The following is a 26345-nucleotide window of genomic DNA, read 5'->3' as shown; positions in this document are numbered from 1 at the left end:
AACAGAGGTGCACATAATCCATTCAGATGGGGGTCTTCAGTTGTGAAATCTTAGACTTATAGGATGTGATCAAGAATGGCTCGGCAACAACAGTGGATCTGTGCTTCTGGTTGCCTTCCTATAGATGGCACTGGCCTAGTACTTATGAAAGCAGAACTAGTGTGTATTATTTACCCAGGCTTTATTATCTACAATAAGTATAGTCCTTGTAAAATATTTCTGAATATATTCCCTATGACGTAAATACTTCTTTTCTGTTCTTTCTAGATAAGTCCCAAAGGAGATGTGTGGTCTCTGGGATGTATTCTTTACTGCATGACCTATGGGAAGACCCCATTCCAGCATATTACTAATCAGATCACAAAGCTACATGCAATCTTGGACCCCAGTTATGTTATAGACATACCGGATATACCGGAGAGCGACCTTCAGGACGTACTCAGAGTAAGGTTTCTCTCATGTCTTGAAAATTAGGGCAGCCAGTACCTCAGACAACTTGAATGTGTGCAGGACCTTTTTATAGGAGCCTATCAGTGGCGCTGAACAGCCACCGATCAGCTACATGTTTACCGGTCGGCAGTTGTTTAATGTCCTCTTTACAATGACAGATATGGCTTCAGAGGTACACTGAATGATCTGTAATCGATGATTCAATGCACATTGGCATGATCGTTTTGTGACGATCACTTCACCTGATTGTCAGACTGTTTAGGCTGCAAGGTTACCATGAAAGGAGCGTTCCTAGAAGCTCTTCTCAATGGTCTTCCAATGTAAGTGGACCTGCTGCAGCAACAAATATCATGAAGCTTTCTAGATACTTAGAGGCTGTCCACTGATCAGTCAGCCCCTTCTCATTTACTATATTCCTCCTAATTGATTGACAGTCTGTACTCTCCTCCTGCGCTGTTCCAGCAATGTTGGTGCAGAGTCTCCCAAGCTTGTGTGATGTTATGATATGTGAGACCGGCAGCCAACCAGCAGCCGCTATTGGGCCGCGTCATCCTCGCTTCCTTCAGACGAAACGGACATCCAGAAAAAATGAGAACTGCTGCTCTCGGACTTCCTATAGATGTCAGCTTTGTCTGAAAGAAGTGACGTGACATAAGAACGTCATTCGAGCCCCAGTGCCGACCACTCAGGTGTCAACAGGCTGTATTATTCCAGAAGGGGGACTATTGCAGTTAAGGGGTTGTCTGTGTAGTGGGTAACCCTTTGAAGGACAAATCTTGTACGTTATGTTTTACTCACACTGACATTGAAAATAAAGTTTAAAAAATCAGTAGTTTATACAGTATGTAGTTTATATGCACTTTGGTGCTGTTCATGTGTAATATCTCCAATCTAAGTTTAAATCCACACGTGGCAGAAATTTTCCACTGGAAACTCAGCAAAATCCACACATACTGCAGGTTAGCAGTGGATTTTATTCCTTCTACATTGACGGTGGATATGCTGCAGGTTTGCTCAGGAAACCTATGCAGCCCATTACAGTACAAGACTAGTGTGAGATTATACAGCTGTTTTTGACCTGCTGACACTTTCTCCTATTGTACGGGATTCTCCGTGAACTCATTCTGCAGTCAGTCATAGACAGTGTAACACAGATAATGCAGATGGCAAACTGAAAAATTTGAATCCAAAAAAAATAATTTTTCTAACGGATGACCATGTTGCAAAAATGAGTACACCCCAAAGAAAATTTTAGGAGCAAAACTATCATTTAGACTGCATAATTCTAATTAACAGTAGGTCAACCCACGGGTAAGTGTAATTATTCATTAAACAGATGTCCAGCAGATAGTTGACTATAAAAGTGCACTACTTTTATCAAAGAAAATCCCTTCCCATTTCATGCTGTCAGCAATGGCACCACATGGAAGAGAAATGTCTCAAACCTGAGAGAGAAAATCATTTAATTACACAAGAAAGATGAAGGTTACAAAAATCTCAGCAGAGCTTTACATTTCAGTCAGAATACTGTAGCAAAAGTGACGAGTGTGTGAGAGCTACATTTCATTGATGAATTCACAGATGTACTGCTCTATATTAAAATAGAAGATACTACCATGACTCTGTGCCCTTGATAGACGTGCACTTTTTCGCCATGAGTGATCAAAAACACACATCTAAGGACACTGAAGACTATCACGGAGACAGTGATTCAGTGGCCAAGTATGTCTCCTGGTCTGAACCCAACCAAACATATGGGGAATTCTGAGGCGACAAGTTAAGCATCATTCTCCATCTAGCATCAAGGCTCTAAAAGAGGTCTTTCTTGAAAAATGGAAAAAGATGTTGCAGTATGTCACCAACTTTAGAGGTCACACAAAATACCAGATTTCATTTTTGTGCCACCTAATTTGCATATAGTCACATGCACAAATTGAGTATTTGGTCAGTATTTTACCTCAGTATGTTTAGCCAAAAGGAGTGGGTGATAAATACAGAATTGGTGCATGTTTCTATTATATTTTTCCTCTAATTGTTCCTCTCCTGGTTTTGGCTTACAAATACTGAGGTAAAATACTGACCAAATACTGCTAGTGTGACGGCAGCCAAATACTGAGGTAAAAAACTGGCACAAATACTGAGGTAAAAAACTGACACAAATACTGAGGTAAAATACTGACCAAATACTGCTAGTGTGATCGTGGCCTAAAGCAGAATATCTCGTAATGAAATAAGTATTTGATCCCTTGCTGATTTTGTAAGTTTGCCCACTGACCGACAAGAACAGTCTATAATTTTAACATTGAGAGAGAATATTAAAAATACAATCCAGAAAATCACATTATATAATTTATACAAACGTATTTGCATTCTGCAGTGAGAAATAAGTATTTGATCCCTCTAAAAAAAAAAAACCTTAATACTTGGTGGCAAAACCCTTGTTGGCAAGCACAGCAGTCAGACGTTTTTTGTAGTTGATGATGAGGTTTGCGCACGTCAGGAGGTATTTTGTCCACTCCTCTTTGCAGATCATCTCTAAATCATTAAGATTTTGAGGCTGTCATTTGGCAACTCGGAGCTTCAACTCCATCCATAAGTTTTCTATGGGATTAAGGTCTGGAGACTGGCTACGCCACTCCATGACCTTAATGTGCTTCTTTTTGAGCCACTCCTTTGTTGCCTTGGCTGTATGTTTTGGGTCATTGTCTTGCTGGAAGACCCAGCCACAACCCATTTTTAATGTCCTCGGAAGGAGGTTGTCGCTCAGGATTTTATGGTACATGGCTTCATCCATTCTGCCACTGATGCGGTGAAGTAGTCCTGTGCTCCAAACACAGTGAATAGAGGTATTGCCAAAGACCTCCATTTTTGTCTCATCTGACCACAGCACCTTCTCCCAATCTCTCACAGAATCATCCAGGTGTTCATTGGAAAACTTCAGATGGGCCTGCACATGTGCCTTCTTGATTTTAAACCTTTACGGCGTAATGTGTTACCAATACAGGTAACGAGTTGATTAGGAGCGTCTAACTGGTCTGTAGGAGCCAGAACCTTTTTTTTTTTTAAACTTTTTATTGAAAGATTTCACAAAGTGATATAACAGGCATGTGACATTGTAGCATAAAATCAGAATAATTCATTAAACATCATCCACAATAACAATGATAAAATCATACTTTCAATGACAAAACAAACAAACAAAATAAGTAAAATAGAACATTAAACATAATGTATTCTCAGCAGCATTACACCATCAACCAAGAAGTTCTTAATCAAGGTTCTGAGTATGTAACAGTTCAGCTTATGATAATCAAATATTCCTGAGTCCACATAGAGCATCACGTTCACGCACTGAAAAAGAGAAACCTCAGGGATTATATCTCGTGGTTGAGGAAATCACAGCACCAGGGACTAGGTGTGTCAGGGGTGAATCGCGCCACCTTCCCCAAATTCTATGAAATTTCTGGGGACATCCTCTGTTCCTGTATAATATGTTCTCATATGGAACTAGATGGGTATTTCCTGAAGGAACTACAGATAGTGCTTTGGAATGGTGCCCGGGCTGCCCCTGCAAGACTTTCACACTTGGGTGCCCCTAAGGCGCTGGTTTGGTAGTTGTAGCCCCTCAGGGTTGAGGCCACTCTGGGTCCGATTTGGTGGGCGGGTCACTCTGGGTCTGATTTGGTGGGCGGGTCACTCTGGGTCCAATTTGGTGGGCGGGGTCACTCTGGGTCCGATTTGGTGGGCGGGGTCACTCTGGGTCCGATTTGGCGGGCGGCGCCACTCTGGGTCCGATTTGGCGGGCGGCGCCACTCTGGGTCCGATTTGGCGGGCGGCGCCACTCTGGGTCCGATTTGGCGGGCGGCGCCACTCTGGGTCCGATTTGGCGGGCGGCGCCACTCTGGGTCCGATTTGGCGGGCGGCGCCACTCTGGGTCCGATTTGGCGGGCGGCGCCACTCTGGGTCCGATTTGGAGGGCGGCGCCACTCTGGGTCCGATTTGGCGGGCGGCGCCACTCTGGGTCCGATTTGGCGGGCGGCGCCACTCTGGGTCCGATTTGGCGGGGCGGCGCCATTCTGGGTCCGATTTGGCGGGCGGCGCCACTCTGGGTCCGATTCGGTGAGCGGGGCAATAATTATAATGAGACTACAGATTCTCCCCCCCCCCTCCACCTCAGCGCTATCGCTTTCCTAGCCATAAACAGAACCTCCCTGAGAAATATTCTATCACTAGATGGCAGCCCGATTCTAAAGAATCCATATATACTTTATTTATTCAAATGTAAGAATAATACAATTAATAAATAATAGTAAGAAAGAACAAAAAATTGATCTATAATATACTTTAATATACGTTACTTTAATCTTTAATATACTTAAGAACAGGGCCCCAGACATCACACAGGGGGTCTGAAACACCGCACAGTGGTCCAAAATATCGCTGTGCTCTGCCTGGGGCCCCATATGCTGCCTGGGGCCCCTGTGCTCTGCCTGGGGCCCCTGTGCTCTGCCTGGGGCCCCTGTGCTCTGCCTGGGGCCCCTGTGCTCTGCCTGGGGCCCCTGTGCTCTGCCTGGGACCACTGTGCTCTGCCTGGGGCCCCATATGCTGCCTGGGGCCCCTGTGCTCCGCCTGGGGCCACTGTGCTCTGCCTGGGGCCCCATATGCTGCCTGGGGCCCCTGTGCTCTGCCTGGGTGTAGGACACTGGTGACGTCACTTATCTCCGGACATTAGCTCCGGACATTAGCTCCGGACATTAGCTCCGGACAAAGCCACGGAAGTTGGCACAAATTGCAGGAAGTAGTATTCTAGGCAATTATATATTAGACTAGATGGCAGCCCGATTCTAAAGAATCGGGAGTCTAGAATCCATATATACTTTATTTATTCAAATGTAAGAATAATTTGGTGGGCGGGGCCCCTCGGCCTCCGATTTGGTTGGCGGGGCCCCACGGCCTCCGATTTGGTGGGCGGGGTCCCTCGGCCTCCGATTTGGTGGGCGGGGTCCCTCTGCCTTCGATTTGGTGGGCGGGGCAACTCGGCCTCCGATTTGGTTGGTGGGGCCCCTCGGCCTCCGATTTGGTGGGCGGGGCCCCTCGGCCTCCGATTTGGTGGGCGGGGCCCCTCGGCCTCCGATTTGGTGGGCGGGGACCCTCGGCCTCCGATTTGGTGGGTGGGGACCCTCGGCCTCCGATTTGGTGGGCGGGGACCCTCGGCCTCCGATGTGGTGGTCGGGGCCCCTCGGCCTCCGCTTTGGTGGGCGGGGCCGGGCCCCTCGGCCTCCGCTTTGGTGGGCGGGGCCGGGCCCCTCGGCCTCCGCTTTGGTGGGCGGGGCCGCTCGGCCTTCGATTTGGTGGGCGGGGCTCCTCGGCCTCCGAATTGGTTGGCGAAGCCCCTCGGCCTCCGATTTGGTTGGCGGGGCCCCTCGGCCTCCGATGTGGTGGGCGGGGCCCCTCGGCCTCCGATTTGGAGGGCGGGGACCCCCGGCCTCCGATTTGGTGGGCGGGGCCCCTCGGCCTCCGATTTGGTGGGCGGGGCCCCTCGGCCTCCGATTTGGTGGGCGGGGCCCCTCGGCCTCCGATTTGGTGGGCGGGGCCCCTCGGCCTCTGATTTGGTGGGCGGGGCCCCTCGGCCTCCGATTTGGTGGGCGGGGACCCTCGGCCTCCGATTTGGTGGGCGGGGACCCTCGGCCTCCGATTTGGTGGGCGGGGACCCTCGGCCTCCGATGTGGTGGGCGGGGACCCTCGGCCTCCGATGTGGTGGGCGGGGACCCTCGGCCTCCGATGTGGTGGGCGGGGACCCTCGGCCTCCGATGTGGTGGGCGGGGACCCTCGGCCTCCGATGTGGTGGGCGGGGACCCTCGGCCTCCGATTTGGTTGGCGGGGCCCCTCTGCCCCCGATTTGGTGTGTGCTCTGCCTGGGGCCACTGTGCTCTGCCTGGGGCCCCATATGCTGCCTGGGGCCCCTGTGCCCTGCCTGGGGCCCCATATGCTGCCTGGGGCCCCTGTGCTCTGCCTGGGGCCCCTGTGCTCTGCCAGGGGCCCCATGTTCTGCCTGGGGCCCCTGTGCTCTGCCTGGGGCCCCATGTTCTGCCTGGGGCCACTGTGCTCTGCCTGGGGCCCCATAAGCTGCCTGGGGCCCCTGTGCTCTGCCTGGGACCACTGTGCTCTGCCTGGGGCCCCATATGCTGCCTGGGGCCCCTGTGCTCTGCCTGGGGCCACTGTGCTCTGCCTGGGGCCCCATATGCTGCCTGGGGCCCCATATGCTGCCTGGGGCCCCTGTGCTCTGCCTGGGGCCACTGTGCTCTGCCTGGGGCCCCATATGCTGCCTGGGGCCCCTGTGCTCTGCCTGGGTGTAGGACACTGGTGACGTCACTTAGCTCCGGACATTAGCTCCGGACATTAGCTCCGGACAAAGCCACGGAAGTTGGCACAAATTGCAGGAAGTAGTATTCTAGGCAATTATATATTAGATAATGAGTCCACATTTCTTCGTCCACAACACCCAACACACACAGCTCTGGACTACATTCAGTTGGTATTCTAATTATCCTATCTAGTGTAAAAATGACATTCTTCCAATATCTTCTTATAATTCTACAATCCCAAATGAGATGCCAAAAATCTGCTCCCTCCTCCCCACATCAAATGGCATTCATCATTTACTCTTCTACCAAGTTTATGCAATCTACTTGGGGTTAAATAGGATAGGAAAATATATAATTGAATTATTGATTTGCCGCTGGAGACACCATCGTATGCGCTTCCAGTGCTTCATTCCACTGGTCATCAGTGATAGAGGGGATTAGGTGCCTCTGTTTATCCTCCACAGCCAGTTGGGTAGAAGCAATTTTGGAATTTAACAAAAAGGTATTAATTTTAAGGCCCGACAATTCTCCAAAGCAATTAATAAGGCCAATCGCTCTAGGAAGGGACTGTCCAATCTTATCCAGGTCATCAGCATATAATCCTACCTTATCCACCCTAGAGTTTGTTGATGCCCTCCACCAAATGATCTTGTCTAATTTTAAGTGCAGTTGGTTCAATCGCCAGTGCAAAGAGCATTGGGGATAGTGGGCAGCCCTGTCTAGTCCCCCTGCTCAGATTGAAATATTCCGATAGCATGCCATTTACCAGTATATTAGCTCTCTGCATGCGATAAAGCAATTCAATCCATTTGCAAAATTTAACAGAGAAACCAAATTTCAGAAGGACCCGTTGCAAAAATGTCCACTCTAATGAATCAAAGGCCTTTGCAGTATCTAAAGAGGCTATCGCCCAAGGTCTGCTATATTTATGGCCTATCTGCGTCGGAACCTGCACTCTTCTTTATATTACAGGAGGTAAATCTTCCTGGTATAAAACCAGTTTGGTCCTCATGTATAATGCCCAGTATTACTGCCTTCAGTCTATTAGCAATAAGTTTCGTAAGAATTTTATAATCCGTATTGAGCAAGGATATGGGGCGATAAGAACCACACTCCTCAGCAGGCTGGTCAGGCTTTGGAATCACCACGATAGTGGCATCATAAAAGGATTGGGGGAGCGAGTGTCCTGCAAGTGCTTCAGAAAGGGTTTGCAACAGAACTGGCCCTAACTGGTCTAAATATCTTTTATATATCTCCGTGGGCATACCGTCAGGTCCAGGAGTTTTTCCATTAGAAAGGGACATGGTTGCTTCCCGGATTTCCACCAAAGTGATATCCCGATCCAAGAATATCTGGACCTCAAAAGAAAGTTTAGGAAATTCGATCTGGTCTAAATACTCATCAATTTCTTCTACGGTATGGTTCAATTGAGAATTATACAACTCTCTATAGTGCTCTTCAAATCTGTTTGCAATTTGGTTAGACTTGAGTAATGGGGTTCCCTCCCTCGTACTAATGGACAGAATGGATGGGGACATCTGGTTTTGTTGGACTATATATGCCAGAAATGTACTTGATTGGTTCCCTAGTTCAAAATAAGTTTGTTTGGTAAAGAAGAATTTCCTCTGGGCTTTTTCCTGTAAACATAACAGATATTCCCTCCCATTCCCAAGCCATTTATTCAAAGAATTTTCAGAGGGGTTGTTAATATATTCAGCTTCCAGTGATTTACAGTGCTCAGCAAGCCTTTGTTCCCCAATACTCTATTTTAATATACGAAATTGTGGATTTAACACATCCCCTCAAATATGCCTTAAGCGTATCCCACAACACTAACCCATAAGGGAAATCATCATGATCTGTTATAAAGACATCCAGCTGGTCTATTATTCTATCTTGCTCCCCAATAAGGGATAGCCAGAATGGATGTATACGGAATCTCTTATGTCTACCAGGACCTCCCAGATGAAGGCTCAACATCAATGGAGAGTGATCTGATACTGCCCTAGGAAGGGCTCAATTTCACGTAGATCCGATAAACAGCGAGCGGCCGACGTGTAGCAGGAAAATTCTTTCTTTAAAAGGATGCTGTTGTCTCCATAAATCAATCCAGCCTATCTCCGCTATAAAAGCACCCAACACAGTAGTGTCTTGGCTTCCGGGCCCAGGATTTGCAGCACTCATTCTATCCAAATAAAGATTAAGAATAATATTGAAAGCTCCCAAGCATAATATCTTAGCATCAGAATATTGTGATACAAAAATCATCGCCTGGTGGAGTACTTCCATGTTGGCCGGAGGGGGGTTATAGATATTGAGCAGTATGTAAGGTATCACATCTATAAATGCATATAAGGAGCCAGAACTCTTAATGGTTGGTAGGTGATCAAATACTTATTTCTTACTGCAAAGTGCAAATAAATTTATATAATTTATACAATGTGGTTTTTTGGATTTTATTTTTGATATTCTATCTCCCATTGTTAAGATTAAACTAACCTTAACATTATAGACAGCAAACTTACAAAATCAGCACGGGACCAAATAATTCTATATATACACTGCTAAAAAAATTAAAGGGAACACTAAAATACCACATCCTAGATATCACTGAATGAAATATTTGAGTTGCAAATCTTTATTCGTTACATAGTGGAATGTATTGAGAACAATGAAACATAAAAATGATCAATGTAAATCAAAATGAATGTCCCATGGAGGTCTGGATTTGGAATGATACTCAAAATCACAGTGGAAAATCAAATTACAGGCTGATCCAACTTCAGTGGAAATGCCTCAAGACAAGGAAATTATGTTGACTTGTGTGTGTGTGTGTTGCCTCCATGTGCCTGTATGACCTCCCTATAATGCCTGGGCATGCTCCTGATGAGGCGGCAGATGGTCTCCTGAGGTATCTCCTCCCAGACCTGGACTAAAGCATCTGCCAACTCCTGGACAGTCCGTGGTGCAACGTGACGTTGGTGGATGGTGTGAGACATGATGTCCCAGATGTGTTCAATCAGATTCAGGTCTGGGGAACAGGCTGGCCAGTCCATAGCTTCAATGCCTTCATCTTGCAGGAACTGCTGACACACTCCAGCTACATGAGGTCTGACATTGTCCTGCATTAGGAGGAACCCAGGACCAACAATACCAGCATATGGTCTCACAAGGGGTCTGAGGATCTCATCTTGGTACCTAATGGTAGTCAGGCTACCTCTGGCGACCACATGGAGGGCTGTGCGGACCTCCAAAGAAATGCTACCCCACACCATTACTGACCCACTGCCAAACCGGTCATGCTGAAGGCTGTTGCAGGGAGGAAATCACACTCCACGGCGTCTCCAGACTCTGTCATGTCTGTCACATGTGCTCAGTGTGAAACTGCTTTCATCTGTGAAGAGCACAGGGCGCCAGCGGCGAATTTGCCAATCCTGGTGTTCTGTTGCAAATGCCAAGTGTCCTGCATGGTGTTGGGCTGTGAGCACAACTCCCATCTGTGGACGTCGGGCACTCAGTCCATCCTCATGGAGTCAGTTTCTAACCGTTTGTGCAGACACATGCACATTTGTGGCCTGTTGGAGGTCCTTTTGCAGTGCTCTTCCTGTTCACCTTGCACAAAGGCTGAGGTAGCCATCCTGCTGCTGGGTTGTTGCCCTCCTATGGACCCCTCCACGTCTCCTGGTGTACTGGCCTGTCTCCTGGTAGCACCTCCAGCCTCTGGACACTACGCTGACAGACACAGCAAACCTTGCCACAGCTCGCATTGATGTGCCATCCTGGATGAGCTGCACTACCTGAGCCACTTGTGTGGGTTGTAGAGTCCATCTCGTGCTACCATGAGTGTGAAAGCACAATCAACATTCAAAAGTGACCAAAACATCAGCCAGAAAGCATTGGTACTCAGAATCACTCCTTTATTGAGTGTGTTGATAATTGCCAATAATTTCCATCTGTTGTCTATTCCATTTGCACAACAGCATGTGAAATTGATTGTCAAACAGTGTTGCTTCCTAAGTGGCAGTTTTATTTCTCAGAAGTTTGATTGACTTGGAGTTATATTCTGTTGTCTGTGTTCCATTTAATTTTTTTTGAGCAGTGTATATAATGTAATCTATTTATATGTGTGTGTAATTAAGTATCATGTTGCAATATTGATAAAATTCTTGTGACCAAATTAATTTTTTTTTTTATTTAAAGAAATGTTTAGTGAGAAATCCCAAGGCCCGAATATCCATTGCAGAGCTGCTAGGCCATCCGTACGTTCAGATCCAGCCTCACGCACGGACAGGTATGTGTAAGACTTGTCAGGCCTGTTACTAGCTGACCTGCAGTAAACGATCGCACACCGGTTCTCTCCTCTACCCCTCTGCCATGTTATCTGACCACATTTTTTCTTGCCACTGGAATGAAAGTGCCCTGGGTAGAGAATACATAATGGTAGGGTGTGGGCTAATCTGTAACCAGTGCTATTTAATGGTTAACACTTTGCAGATAATCAATTACGCATTATTGGTGAAACGCAAAGCACAATTCTGCTTTGAAACGACATTTCTGTTATCTGCATATAAGCTATTAGTACCTTCAGGAGTCAGGTGATGGCTGTTATAACAGACAGTGCTTTATCTGCGCCCAGCCAGACGTGTTACTGAGCAGCTCAGCTTTAGTTGTGTAACCGTCACCTGCGCACTAGTGATAAGCGAGGGGAAGGCGTTATCTGACCATGCTCGTGTGCTAACCGAGTGTTTTTGGCGTACTTGAAAAATACACTCGAGTCCCTGCAGCTGCATGTCTCACGGTTGTTCGACAGTCACAAATGCAGGGATTTCCAACAACCAGGCAGTCCCCGCATGTGTTACAGCTGTTGAACAGCCACAAGACATGCAGCCGCGGGGACTCGAACATATTTTTCGAGCATGTCGAAGACCATCTTTTAGCACACGAGCATGGTCTGATAACTCCTTACCCGAGCACGTTCGCTCATCACTTCTGAGCACCCATAATGCATTGTTTTCCAGAATGCAGCAGCAATCTGGGAATAGCACACTATGGCTTTCCACCAGTGATTCTAATTCCAGCAGTCCTAAGGAAATTCAGGGAAGTGCGAATTCTCAAATGTTGCTCTATTCATTCCCTATGGGGAAACTGAGCTTGTGCTCTGCTTTTTTCAGCAGCCACAAAGCGAATGAATGTAGAGGATATCAGACATCTGACCGGCTCATCATGTTGTAATGGTGATAAAAGTTCCCCACTCTGTAAATTTCTGCGGGTCCCTGCAGTCACACACCCACCGATCAGCGAGATATTTCCTATCTCATGGATAAGTGATAGCTTGTTTTAATAAGGTTATATAATATAAGCCTTAGATTTTAACTATTGTGGTTAAGTGCACATCTGAATTAAATGGGTTGTCTTGTAAAAGATTGACAGGGTCTGATTCTTTCTGATTTCTAGAAGTAGTAGGGGTGCTAGGAAATGGTAAGTCCGTGTAGGGGACATGTTGTATGTCTACTTCATGCTTTCCCAGTCTCTGAGGGGTTGTAAATAGAGATGAGCGAATAACTTTGGATAACGCCTTACCGAATAGCTGCATCGGTTACCTGGAGCGCTCCTGATAATCAGCTGTTTGGCTCCGCAGCTGCATGTGTATAACAGTCAAAGCACCTGCATGGAGATCCCAACAAACAGGCTCTCCATGCATATGTTGTGACTGTCACATGCAGCTGCGGAGCCGAACAGCTGACTATCGGGAGCGCTCCAGGTATCCGGGTTCCCAATGCAGCTATTTGATAAGGCGTTCTCCAAAGCTATTCCCTCATCCCTAGTTGTAAACCTCGGCATTCGCCCCACCTATCTTTCAGATCATCCGTCTAATCCCTTCTTACTTTGTCCTGTCTCCAGCACCAAACATTGCTCAAATCTGCTTTTTACTCAACTTTCACATTTATATAAATGTGCTCCAATGATTGCAGTGCATCCTGAACTCTACTGCTTGATTAATCCTGGTCTTCCTTCATTGGTCTGCCATCACAACACCGGTGATTTCACTGCCCTTCACCCAGTGTATACATGTCAGAATGCTAACAACACACGGGTCATTCAACCACTTGTGTCCTTCATACGTCTGTGTCCTAATCTCCCGCTATCTTCACATATGTAATCTCGTCTTTCTAGGAACTATTGCTCTGCTCCTCTCTTGTCCACCGTTACATCTCCATTGTCACTTTGTGTTGTGATTCTGCCATCCCAGCACATCGGAGTATCTCCCACTCTTCAGAGGTTCAAAGCCAACCAGGAACCCTACCTACTACCTACAAGCTGCGATAATGCTATCTTCACTACAAAAAGTCATCAGCTGTTTCTTTTCTCACATCCTGTCTTTTTCCTTTTCCTTTTAAGACTGTGCCTGGGCTCTTATAGTCCATGATATGTGTGCTGTTTATTAATAGGAGTTAGTCAGGACTATTTTGTTTCCTTATTGGCCTAAAAATGTACAGGCCGGCAGTCGCTAACTTCCTTCCTGTTCTGCTGATCGTCAGCCTGCTCTGTACTGCCTAACCGCTGTCAATCAGCATGACCTCCGCAGTCATGGCACGTGGGCCAGGCGTCCTAGAAGAGGAAGAACTGCTCCATTGCCGTAAGGTGAAATGAAGTAACAGACTCGGCGGCAGTAGTAGTCTGTGATTCCTCAAAGTCTGCAAAACGCAAGCAGTTGGCAATTACCTGCCTGTTAAGTTCTTGTCTCTATGAGGAAAAAAGTGTCCTGGATAACCACTTTAAATCTATACAGATCCCTTGAAGTTAATGGCAGTGTAAATAATAGCATATTAATTACAGAAGACCAAGTGCAGAAGGGTACCACAGAGGAAATGAAGCGTATTCTTGGCCAACTCATTGGACTGAATTCACCAAATTCGATTTGTAGAGCTGCCAAGGTGAGTACACCCAGTTCAACAGTGTAAGCTAGTTATACTTTATCTTTGTAATGAAGTTTTTTTTTTTTTTTTTTACCCTCTGTAAGATCCCAAGGTCTCCTACTATCAGTCACACAGGATTTCCCCATGCATTCCTGACTATCTTATTAGTACATGGTATTCATAGAGCTGGTGTCAACACTGTATTGTAAAGTTTTATGACAGGCGATTCATTCTGTGTTCACTTTCTTTCAGACTTGGTGCCTTCATTGCTGTATGCACCTATGTATTTAGTGATTATCAGCCTGCCTATTTTCTCATTTCAGTTGAGGTCATGTCCACGAGAACGTATGTTAATTGCGGGGGACCTGTCAGCATTTCTCATAAATTTAATTCAGTAATGCTTGTCCTTTTGAATCCATTAAAAAATTAAAGTTGTAAAATAAATTTGCGCATAATTGCTAAATCAAAAGATATATTTTCTTTAACAGGGAACTGTATTGTTTACTTAAATCAATAGTACATGAGAATGCAATAGACTTTTATAGTATGTCTAATAAGAGAATTTTGCTTTTTCGTCCACCTATGAGCCACTTCTTCCCCTTCTCCCTGCCTCATGAACTCTCCATCTACGATGAGAAAATGGCTAAACTTAGTTCGGTGTTCTGCCAGATCACTGTGGTGTCAGGTTACATATCTACTATACTCTATGGCAGTGTTTCTCAACTCCAGTCCTCAAGAGCTACCAACAGGTCATGTTTTCAGGGTTTCCTTAGTATTTCACAGGTGATGGAATTATTGTCTGTGAAGGTGATGCAATTATCACCAGGGCAATACTAAGGAAATCTTGAAAACATGGCCTGTTGGTGGCTCTTGAGGATCGGAGTTGGGGAACACTGCTCTATGGAGAGGGGAGGAGGAATGAGTAAGAAAAAAGGCTAATGGAGAATCAGATAGATCATGCTGAGCTTTCTAGCAAGTCTTTTACCTCACCCCAGTGCACGGTTCACTTCTTTCTACACAGTGTTCTAAATTATTACGCAATCTTTTTCAGATTTTCCTAAGGGTACTGTCACACAGTGCAATTTTGATCGCTACGACGGTACGATTCGTGACGTTCTAGCGATATCCATATGATATCGCAGTGTCTGACACGCAGCAGCGATCAGGGACCCTGCTGAGAATCGTACGTCGTAGCAGATCGTATGGAACTTTCTTTCGTCGCTTGATCACCCGCTGACATCGCTGGATCGTTGTGTGTGACAGCGATCCAGCGATGTGTTCGCTTGTAACCAGGGTAAACATCGGGTAACTAAGCGCAGAGCCGCGCTTAGTAACCCGATGTTTACCCTGGTTACCAGCGTAAACGTAAAAAAACCAAACAGTACATACTCACATTCCGGTGTCTGTCCTCCGGCGTCTCAGCTTCTCTGCACTGTGAGCGCCTGCCAGCCGTAAAGCGAGCACAGCGGTGACGTCACCGCTGTGCTTTCCGGCTATGGCGCTTACACAGTGGAGAGAAGCAGAACGCCGGGGGACCGACACCGGAATGTAAGTATGTACTGTTTGTTTTTTTTTACGTTTACGCTGGTAACCAGGGTAAACATCGGGTTACTAAGCGCGGCCCTGCGCTTAGTAACCCGATGTTTACCCTGGTTACCCGGGGACTTCGGCATCGCTCCAGCGCCGTGATTGCACAGTGTGACCGCAGTCTACGACGCTGGAGCGATAATCATACGACGCTGCGACGTCACGGATCGTGCCGTCGTAGCGATCAAAATTGCACTGTGAGACAGTACCCTAAATAGTCGATGCAAATGACTCAGTATAATGTTCAATTCTTCAGCCGTTGGGGTATAAATCAAATTTTATTGGATAAACCTCCCAATGATAACAGAATTTTTTTTCAATACTATTAAAACTCAAAATGCACAGTTCTAAATCCTTATGCACAACAGAGTTTCCAAGCATTTTATAGTTTGTAAAGAACTGAAAATGGTCATTGGTTGGATTTTGAGCATTAGTTCACATTTACTGAAATGAAAAGCTTTTTCAATCAAATACATCCTAACAGGCCAAGTTACATGTTAGCATAGGAACCCTTCTTTGATATCGCCTTCACAATTCTTGCATCCATTGAACTTGTGAGTTTTTGGAGAGTTTCTGCTTTCATTTATTTTGCAGGATGTCAGAATAGTGTCCCAGAGCTTGTGTTTTGATGTGAACTGCCTCCCACCCTCATAGATCTTTAGTTAGAGATCAGGTTTTTGCTGGGAAAAAAAAGCCTTAAAAGTGTAATGTGTGAGCATAGCCTTAGACTGGTGTTGGCATACTGCACTTTCTTACATCCACATTTTACAATGTATGGTTACAAAACTCAGGCTGGTGGTGGTGTTTTTTTTTGTTGTTTGTTTTTTTCTTCCTCAACTGAAGTTTTTCCATTGCTTTGATGGAAGTGATTAACAATAATTTATGTCCCTTTCTTTCAGAGTTTATATGATCAGTGCAGCAGTGGTCAAAGCCTAGATTTATCTACAATTAAGAAACCGTCAAATCAAAACTCCCAGACAATGAAGTGATAGCCAGCCTCAAAAAGCAAGACTAAAGATCGAAGCATTGGTAATTTTGGACATTTCAGTCCCAGAATGTAATAATTTCATGACAGTACTCGGTGATTTATGCTCCTGTCTAGAGATGAGCAAATATTTCAGTATTGGTTTGGATTACGATCACCGTATTTGCAATATCCAACGAACGCCATTGGAGTCAGTGTGTGTACCGATGAGCGCATATGTTCTGAAACGATCATCAAACATAAAATCGTCACGAATATGGCAAATTCGGGTTTGGCGATTTTTTCCGAACATATTTGCTCATCTCTACTCCTGTCAGCTCATCTGCTGTTAGCATTGCAATACTCAAAATAAATGTGCATTGTGTATATATTTTATATTCTGTCCAGAACTCTTAGAAATCTAAGGTTTAGTTTATTCTGTTTCTCATTTTGTATGAACGGAATAAGAATTTACAAAAAGTATAAAGTTGGGATACATTAACCACCATTGCGTAATTGGCAGGATGGGATCATGTATGTATGTACCGTATGTGTTCATTAAATACCGACTTGTAAATATCTTTTATTTAAGATTTTTCACAATGGAAGCTGGTAAAACGTCCTCTGAGAGATCATCACAAATTCACGTATGCAAATTAAATGCTGTTAAAAAAACAAAACAAAACAAAAAAATAACGGAGTTCAAACATTTTTACCATGAACATAAGTTTATTTTATTCACTTGGATATGATTAAAAAAAAATGTCCCTGCGCTGAGATAATCCTATAAATGTGCCCTTCTGTGTACTGTGTAATGGCCGTGTCTGACTGTACAGGAACATGGTCTGATAGGCAGGAAAGGAAGCAAAAGAGCGTATACAGACAATCACAGCGGATTCTGTGAGGTAAAACATTTTTTAAAAACAGGCAGAGAAATGTTTTACCTCACGAAACTAATCATCTGAGATCCTGTGCTGTCCTGTCTGTTTACATTTTTGCTTTTTCCCATGCCCAGGAGCTGTGGTATGATCAGACCATGTCCCTGTACAGTCATACATAGCCATTACACAGTACAGGCACACTTGTAAGAATATCACAGCACAGGAACATTATTTTTAACCACTTCCTATTGTGGACCTCATTTTCATTCCAAGACCTAGTGAATAAAATGAACATTTGTTCATGGGCAAAACCCCTTTAAGTCATACACTTATATAATATAGTGCCACCCATTCAAAGTATATAGCATGGTGCGGTTCCACTGGTCGCAGATGTCTGCAGAGTGTGTCACTGCAGAGCAGCCAATAGGAATAGACTCCTTCCCAGTTTGGGCTTTCCTTTGGCTGTTGTGCAGTACATGGAGGGCTCCTATATAGAGAACTGGTTTTGGGGAGAGGAGCGGACAATGCATGACTAACAGCATGAAACTAATTATGGGGAAATGCACCGTGCTAAACATTTTGAACAAAGCAGCAACATAAGAAAATGGAACACTTAAAGATAATCTGTCACCCTTTTGAGCTATTTGAGTTAATAATATGGGCATACTGTACATGTTTGCCTCCTTGATGATGATTTGTTTAGTAAAAAATCATCTATAGCTTTGATCTTCCAGGCTTTGGGTTGTACGCTGCCCGGAAGATAAGAGCCTCCGGTCTTCGTTATACAAGATCTCTCCTCCCCTTTTCTTTTGAAGTCTTGTGCGCAGCCGGAAAACCTGCGCCTGCGTGTTCGGTCTACAGTCTCTCCTGTGCTCTGTTTCGCCCCTTTCCGTTTGCGCTGTCTTCAATTTTGATGTGCGCAGGCGCCTGAGTCACTGTAACTTCCGGTCCCAGTGATCTCTGGCACACAGTGAAGGTGAATCCCCCACTGTGCAGAAGAGTTCAGGCGCAGGATTTCTGATTCGCACATGATGTCGAAGGGGAGTAGAAATGTTGTATAATGAATACCAGGGGCAGTCTTATCTTCCGGGTAGCCTGCGCCCCAAAGCCTTGAAGATCGAAGCTGTAAAAGATTATTTCTTTCTCGCTTCATTGGGAGACACAGGTAACCATGGATGTATACTGCTGTCGCTAGGAGGCTGACACTATGCAAATAAGGAAACGTTAACTCCTCGGCAGTATACACCCTCCGACAGGCACAATGCAACTCAGTTTTTGCTTAGTGTCTGTAGGAGGCAGACCTGGATCTAACCAGCAGATCTGCATTCTTTCCTTTTACAGGGGTTTTTGTGTTTTATTAATCATTTCCCTTTCTCTTTCAGATTCACTTCTTTGGGTAACAGGGTGCAGCTTCTCACCCCGTTTTTCCCACATTTAAGCGACCGAGAGAGCAGTGTTGTACTCCCCGCATTGCCCACTCTCGGACCCGCTGGCAGGACTTTGTCCCCTGTCACCCTTATGGGTGTTTCAGGGTGACTTCTTGGTGGCCAGTCCTCGCCATTTCCCCTCCTCACCCCTCTCCTCGGAGAGGGCTGAGAGGAAGACGGTGGCCAACTATGGTGACCTCCCCCTTCTCGTAAGGTGTTGATGCCGTCTTTTGCACCGTCCGGAGATGGTACGGGAAGGAGGATCCTACTCCCAGGACCCTCTTCTTCTCCGAGGGACAACGCGAACCTCAGACACCAAGGAGGCGGATTCAAGCAAGATAGCAAGTAGGACAGGAGCCCACTTCCCCCCCCCCCCACCCCACCAAATGGCAGCACTCACCGGCCTCTAGAATTTCAGATTTAGCGCGATTCCCGGCATCTTGCAGCCTTTCTCCTTCCCTCGTTAGGCCACACCTCCTTGCCGGTCTAGGGCTATCAGCACCGCACTTTCATTTTCTCCAGCGCCGGGCACACCCCTCTGCTCTGCACTGCCTCGGCTCTCCATTCTGACACGCCTCCTCAGGCGCGTCAGCCTATCAGGACGCCGGTTTCTTTTTCTTGTGTACGCCCACACTTCTGCGCGCCCGAACACAGTTTTGCCCGTTCACCAATCGCTCCAGTGTCGCATGGCCAGAGAGAACTGCGTCCATCTTGGCGGGCTCCTGCAGCGTCTTCAGGATTCGGAGGGGGACACAGTACCTGCTCTGCCTCTTCAATCGCTGGGTGTCTGGTAGGCTCTGCATACCCTGCCTCCTTCCTCGGCTTAACTCCCTTCAGCAGCATCGCCTTCTTGGCGTTCTGCTGCAGTCCTTACTTAAACAGTATCGCCGGCATAGTGTTCTGCTAGAGCCCTCTTCAGCAGTATCGCCTTTATAGCGTCCTGCTGCAGTTTTCATTCAGGCTCTACCTATGCCCAACCCCACACATGCCTCCGGCTACTAACCCACGGTGACCCATTACGCTTGTGCCCGCTGTAAGAGAAAGTGGGCTTCAGGCCAGCCATCGCCTTTCTGTCTGTCCTGCAGTCCTTCCACCATGTCCGTCCCTGAGGAAGCTCCTATTGCTCGGGATGATTGCACTCCCCCGGAGTGGGCTGTTGCTATGTCTCTGTCAGTCTCAGACCTGACAAGTTTCCCAGTCCCTGGTACAGGTCCTGGAATGCTTGCCGCTTCTATCTTCTGCCACCAGTGCCACGAACGCCTCCCAGGGCGATTCGCTTGCACCTTACCATAACCCGCACAGGGTCAGATTGGAGAAAGGATCCAGAAAGAGGACTCTGTCTAGCTCTTCATCCAGCTCTCCGGAACCCGCGACACCATCTAGAATACCCCTCTCCACCCGTTCCCCCTCCTCTGAGGCGGACTTCAGGTCGGATGTATTTTCGCACTCTCAGTCTGATTCAGATACAGATCAGACCTCTGGCATGCAGGACATGGTAGATAGCCTTGTTTCGGCTATTATTCAAACCCTTGAACTTTAAGGAGGAGGATTCCACCTCCCAGGAGGACTCCGTTGCATTCAGACGGGTGAAACGGCCCTCTAGAGTTTTTCCCAATCAGAAAGAGTTTGAGAATACTACCTCTAGACACTGGGCACAACCCGGAAAATGTTTTCCAGGAAGAAAGCGTCTGGATATCTTTTACCCCTTTAATCCAGACCTAGTCAGCAAATGATCTGATTCCCCTAAGGTAGACCCGCCTGTCTCTCTTCTATCCTCGCAGACAGTTCTGTCTATCCCTGATGCAGCGTCTCTTAAGGACGCTACGGACAGGCAAATTGAGGCTTTAACCAAATCAGCCTTTGAGGCGTCCGGCGCCTCTCTGCCCGAATTTCGCCTCCTCTTGGGTGGCAAAAGCCATGTCTGCCTGGGCCAAGATACTTCGCAGGGGCATCGTTGCTTTGGCTTCTTCGGAGGAACTAGCTGATTTAGCGGACCAGATTGCACACGCGGGGAAATATCTGTTAAATGCCTCCTTGGATGCGGCTGCTTGTTCCGCAAGAGTAACATCATTGCCATTCGCTGTGTCCTTTGGCTGAAGACGTGGAACGCTGACCCCTCTTCTAAAAAGTCTCACTGGCCTTCCACTCCAGGGCTCCAGGCTCTTCAGCACTAAGCTAGACCAGATAATCTCCGACGCTACAGGTGGAAAGAGCACCTCACTCCCTCAATCCAGGCCTAATCGCCCCTTTATTCATAGGGGACCCCAGTCCTTTCATCCCTTCCGGCCCTTCTCCTTCTCTGGCTGTTCCTCCCAGCAGGAGCGTCCTTCCGCTCAGGGGGAATGGAGAAAACCACCTTTACGAAAGTAATGGCAGCGGTCATGGCCATCCTTCGTTCAAAGGGGATCCTCATAATCCCCTTTCTCAACGACCTTCTGGTCAAGGGTCCATGTCACCGGGACTGCGACCAGAGTCTCCAGATCACTCTGGACACGCTGATCCGCCTCTGCTGGATAATAAACAGGGACAAGTCGACCTTGATTCCAACTCAACACCTCGAGTTCCTGGGCATGGAATTCAACACCATTCAAGCTCGGGTCTTCCTCCCAAAAGAAGTTCTTCTCTCACCGCCAGGGCATCAAAGCCTTAAAGCGCCCGGTTCCTCTGCCTCTACGGCTCTGTTTGAAAGTTCTAGGGAAGATGGTTGCTTCCATGGATGTGCTCAATATCACTCTCGCCCTCTCCAGCTGGCGGCCTGGGACAAGAACCCACTTTCCCTAGATCGCCCAATTCGCCTTCCTCTCAATGTAAGACAGTCTCACACTTGGTGGACGCTTTCCGCCTCCATCCTGTGCGGGAGGTCATTTCTCCCCCTCCGCTGGCAGATCATCACCATCGACGCCAGTCTTCAGGGGTGGGGTGCGGTCTTTCTCCATCACACAGCGCACGGTCGCTGGAAGGTTCAGGAGACCCTTCTCCCCATCAATCTCTTGGAGATCAGGGCGATCTTCCTCGCCCTCCGCTGGCAGCCCCTCCTCTCAGGAAATCCAGTCCGCGTTCAGTCGGACAACGCCACGGCCGTGGCTTACATAAACCATCAGGGAGGGACTCGCAGCAAGCAGATCATGAGGGAGGTGTCAAACATTCTGCGCTGGGCAGAGAACCACGTTCCCGCCATCTCAGCTGTCCACATTCCAGGAGTGGACAATTGGGAAGCCGACTTCCTCAGCCGTCAGGGCCTCGCGTCAGGCGAGTGGTCTCTCTATCCCGTCTTCAACCAGATATGTCAGAGATGGGGAGTTCCGGACGTCGACCTAATGGCCTCCCGAACGAACCGCAAGGTTCCCCAGTATGTAGCCAGGTCTCGTGACCCGATAGCCGTCGGTTTCGACGCCCTGGTGATCCCGTGGCCCAGTTCCACATGCCCTATCTTTTCCCCCCTCTTCCCTTGATCCCAAGGGTCGTAAAAAAGATAAAGGCAGAGAGGGTCCCCGTTCTCTTAATAGCTCCAGATTGGCCTCGCAGGGCCTGGTATGCCTAGCTAGTAAACGTGCTGTCGGACGTCCCCTGGAGACTCCCAGACCGTCCGGATCTTTTATCACAGGGGCCCCTCTTCCACCCAAATTCTCGGTCTCTGAATTTAATGGTATGGCCATTGAGGCCGCGGTCCTAAGGGACGCAAGTTTTTCTCACAGCGTCATACAGACCATGATAAAAGCTAGGAAACCGGCTGCTTCTCGCATCTATCATAGATGTTGGAAGGCCTTTTTCCAATGGTGCGACGACAACAGCTTGTTCCCTATGGTTTTTCCCTTCCTGCAGTCCTTGGCTTCCTTCAAGCAGGTCTCGATTCGGGCCTTTCTTTGAGTACTTTAAAGGGCCAGGTCTCCGCCCTGTCCATCCTTTTCCAAAGGGACCTAGCTTCCCTTCCCCAAGTCAGGACCTTCCTCCAAGGTGTTGCCCACATAGCACCTCCTTATCATTCCCGGTTGTGCCATGGGATCTCAACCTCGTTCTCTGTGTCCTCCAACGCGCGCCTTTTGAACCAATCCAGGACATTTCCTTTTCTCTCCTATCTTGTAAGGTGGTCTTCCTGATCGCCATCCCCTCTATTAAGAGGGTATCCGAGTTAGCGGCATTATCCTGCGTTCTCCTTTCCTAATTCTGCACCAGGACAAAGTAGTCCTGCGGCCTGTTCCTTCCTTTCTACCAAAAGTAGTTTCGGCTTTTCACATAGAGGACATCGTCCTTCCTTCCTTGTGCCCTTCCACGGTCCATCCCTTGGAGAAATCTCTCCACAAGCTGGATTTGGTCAGGGCTATCAGAGTCTATCTTACCAGAACTGCTTCTTTTTGCCAGTCCGATCCTCTGTTTGTCATCTCTGGAGGTCGTCGGAAAGGGCTCCCTGCTTTTAAATCCACTATTGCTCGTTGGATTCGTTCGACGGTTCTGGAGGCATACCGCGTTCAGGATAAACGGCCTCCTCCTGGGGTGAGGGCTCACTCTACCCGGGCTGTGGGAGCTTCTTGGGCCATTCGTCACCTGGCTTCGGCTTTGCAGGTTTGCAAAGCTGCAACCTGGTCGTCCCTTCACATCTTCGTAAGGTTCTACAAAGTGCATACTCAGGCTTCTGCGGATGCAGGCCTGAGTAGGAAGATACTGCAGGCGGTGGTTTCCCACCGGCCGACCTAAGTCTTCTTTTCTCAGACTATTTTTTTTTCTCACCCTTGGGACTGCTTTTGGACTTCCCATGGTTACCTGTGTCCCCCAATGAAGCGAGAAAGAAAGGGGGATTTTTGGTTCTTACCGTAAAATCTTTCTTGGAGCCTTCATTGGGGGACACAGCACCCTCCCTTTACTTTGTACCGTGTTGGCCAACGTGCCGTTGTTTTGGGTTGGTACATAGGTTGAGTTCCTTATACTTACTCCTACGACTGCTTTAGCACCAAACTAAATTATTATTTATTATTATAGCGCCATTTATTCCATGGCGCTTTACATGTGAGGAGGGATATACATAATAAAAACAGGTACAATAATCTTGAACAATACAAGTCACAACTGGTACAGGAGGAGAGAGGACCCTACCCGCGAGGGCTCACAATCTACATGGGATGGGTGAGGATACAGTAGGTAAGGATAGAGCTGGTCGTGCAGTGGTTTGGTCGATCAGTGATTACTGCAGGTTGCAGGCTTGACGGAAGAGGTAGGACTTCAGTTTCTTTTTGAAGGTTTCGATGGTAGGTGAGAGTCTGATATGTTGTGGTAGAGCGTTCCAGAGTAGGGGTAATGCGTGAGAGAAATCTTGTATGCGATTGTGGGAAGAGGAGATAAGAGGGGAGTAGAGAAGGAGATCTTGTGAGGATCGGAGGTTGCGTGCAGTAAAGTACCGGGAGACGAGGTCACAGATGTATGGAGGAGACAGGTTGTGGATGGCTTTGTATGTCATGGTTAGGCTTTTGTACTGGAGTCTCTGGGTAATGGGGAGCCAGTGAAGGGATTGACAGAGGGGAGAGGCCGGGGAATAGTGGGGGGACAGGTGGATTAATCGGGCAGCAGAGTTTAGAATAGATTGGAGGGGTGCGAGAGTGTTCGAGGGGAGGCCACAGAGCAGGAGATTACAGTAGTCAAGGCGGGAGATGATGAGGGCATGGACTAGGGTTTTTGCAGATTTTTGGGTTTAGGAATGTACGGATCCGTGAAATATTTTTGAGTTGAAGGTGGCAGGAAGTGGAAAGGGCTTGGATATGCGGTTTGAAGGAGAGATCAGTGTCAAGGATTACCCCGAGACAGCGAGCTTGTGGGACTGGGGAGAGTTGCATTGTACCTGTCGGAGGGTGTATACTGCCGAGGAGGAGTTAACGTTTCCTTATTTGCATAGTGTCAGCCTCCTAGCGACAGCAGCATACACCCATGGTTACCTGTGTCCCCCAATGAAGGCTCCAAGAAAGAGATTTTACGGTAAGAACCCAAAATCCCTCTTTTTTTTTTTTTTACTAAACAATGCGCCATCAAGGAGGCATACAGGAATGACTAATTTTTTTTAAACATCATGTACATTTCAGATGATTGTTTTATTCAGTGGATGTAGAGTCAGGCCCTTTTATAGAGAGGGCAGATGACTGTACGATCTGACTACAGGCAGGTTTGTTTGTAGTCTGTATCCATAGAAACACACAGATCTGCAGAAATGCTGTTAAAAAATGATAGAACATTGTAAATTGAGACTTTTTGCTAATTATGTTCATTTTTTTGTTTTAGATGCAACGAACAAATAAAACCTTTCAGGACATGATCTTTATTGTATCTTTTCTTGGAGAATCTACACCATTATTCCTCAGCTCTTACTGCTTTTGAATTGAAATAAAACTAGTATTGTAGTAATAGTGAACTAATATGGTAGAATAAAGGTGCAGAGCGTTTTCTCTTCCTTGTAGGAATGGCCTCTAAGGAGAGTATGCTGAAGTGGTCAATACTAGAGAAACACTAAGCCCGTTCCGCAGTTCAGACGAGCCGTGACCTCTGCTGACCAGTTCTGTCCACAGCTCTATGTGCTCGTCCTCCTAGCGGATGGATGCAGGAGCTGCCGGCTATATACCATTTACTAGTCTTGGAGGTAAATCGGGCCAATCAAGCACATGTTTGGGTTTTTTAACATGAGGACATGAGATCCATGCTGAAAAAAGTCAATGCGGACCATATTAACCCTATATGAGGAACATATAGTAAGCATTTCGTCTGTACAGGGGCAAGCCTTAGTGTGTTCATTCGCGCTGTGAATATATTTATTTCAGCTACTTTCAAGCTGTCATTCATTAGAATCCGAGAATTCCCAGCATTTCTTCATCCATCACTATGTAAATGTTGTACCGTTACTGTTTTGTTTGGTTTTTTCCTCGCTGTATAAATCTATGCATCATCAATCCAACAACTTGTATTTGGAAGTCGATACAAATGTATACACTGTTATGCACTTGTATATTTTTTCCTTATCTTTGTGTATGTCTACACCTTACTCCTTTTATTGCAAGATGTACATATTCTGTTTTTAATGTTCTAACATTTTCTTCTACATTTGTGCTAAGGAAATCCATTTGATGTCCACACTGAAACCATTAAGGCTGGGTTCACATTGCGTTAATGGGTTAACGCTAACGGACACGTCCGTTAGCGTGCCCATTGACAGCAATGTCAATTTCTCCTGCAGCGCATCACTAGCGCGTGCCTTTTTCGGCTCACGCTAGTGATGTGCCGTTCTTCTGTGACGCGCCTCGGACGCTGCTTGCAGCGTCCGCGGCGCGCCCGAGGTCCGTTCCCCGCTCTCGCAGATCGGGGATCTGCGAGAGCGGGGACGTTAACGCGACCCCTAACGCGGCCCCTAAAAAAACATTGCGTTAGCGCAATCCGCTAGCGCTAGCGCTAAACGGATTGCCCTAAACGCAATGTGAACCTAGCCTAAAACGAATAATATTGTACTGGAGTCGTGTAGTTTGTAATTTTTGGTGATATGAAATATGTAGACATTGCGCATGAGACGGATCTAGGCAGGTTTAACGCTATCACTTCTTGCAAGGCAATGAGTATCTCAGTATATGGATCTGCACTAGTAGTTTACATTCCTTCCTTAGAAGCCTTACTAGACATGCCAGTGCTGTGCTTTGTGCTATATTATAGGACCCTCTAAGTTAGTGGCATAGCCCATACTGAAGACTAGTCATTAGGCTTTTAGACCCACTGTGCTTGCTTTGCAAGAC

At 47.0% G+C, this 26345-nt stretch overlaps 1 protein-coding gene across 5 annotated transcripts in view; it reads left to right on the top strand.

Annotated features, from left to right (window-relative positions):
• TTK (TTK protein kinase) overlaps positions 1-25337 on the top strand; it is an 89639-nt gene extending 64302 nt beyond the window's left edge. For all 5 annotated transcript variants that reach the window (XM_077289830.1, XM_077289827.1, XM_077289828.1 and 2 more), the window contains 5 exons: positions 268-444; positions 11016-11106; positions 13653-13750; positions 16219-16348; positions 24853-25337. In XM_077289830.1, coding sequence (XP_077145945.1) covers positions 268-444; positions 11016-11106; positions 13653-13750; positions 16219-16308 — 456 coding nt within the window. In that variant the 3' untranslated portion in view covers positions 16309-16348; positions 24853-25337. The remainder of the gene's footprint in view (positions 1-267; positions 445-11015; positions 11107-13652; positions 13751-16218; positions 16349-24852) is intronic.
• The last annotated feature ends 1008 nt before the right edge of the window (positions 25338-26345 follow it).

Source organism: Ranitomeya variabilis, chromosome 2 (assembly GCF_051348905.1).
Source record: "Ranitomeya variabilis isolate aRanVar5 chromosome 2, aRanVar5.hap1, whole genome shotgun sequence".
NCBI classification, from domain to species: domain Eukaryota; kingdom Metazoa; phylum Chordata; class Amphibia; order Anura; family Dendrobatidae; genus Ranitomeya; species Ranitomeya variabilis.
The sequence above is the reverse complement of the archived record's forward strand: the minus strand, read 5'-3'. Positions and strand labels throughout refer to the sequence as shown.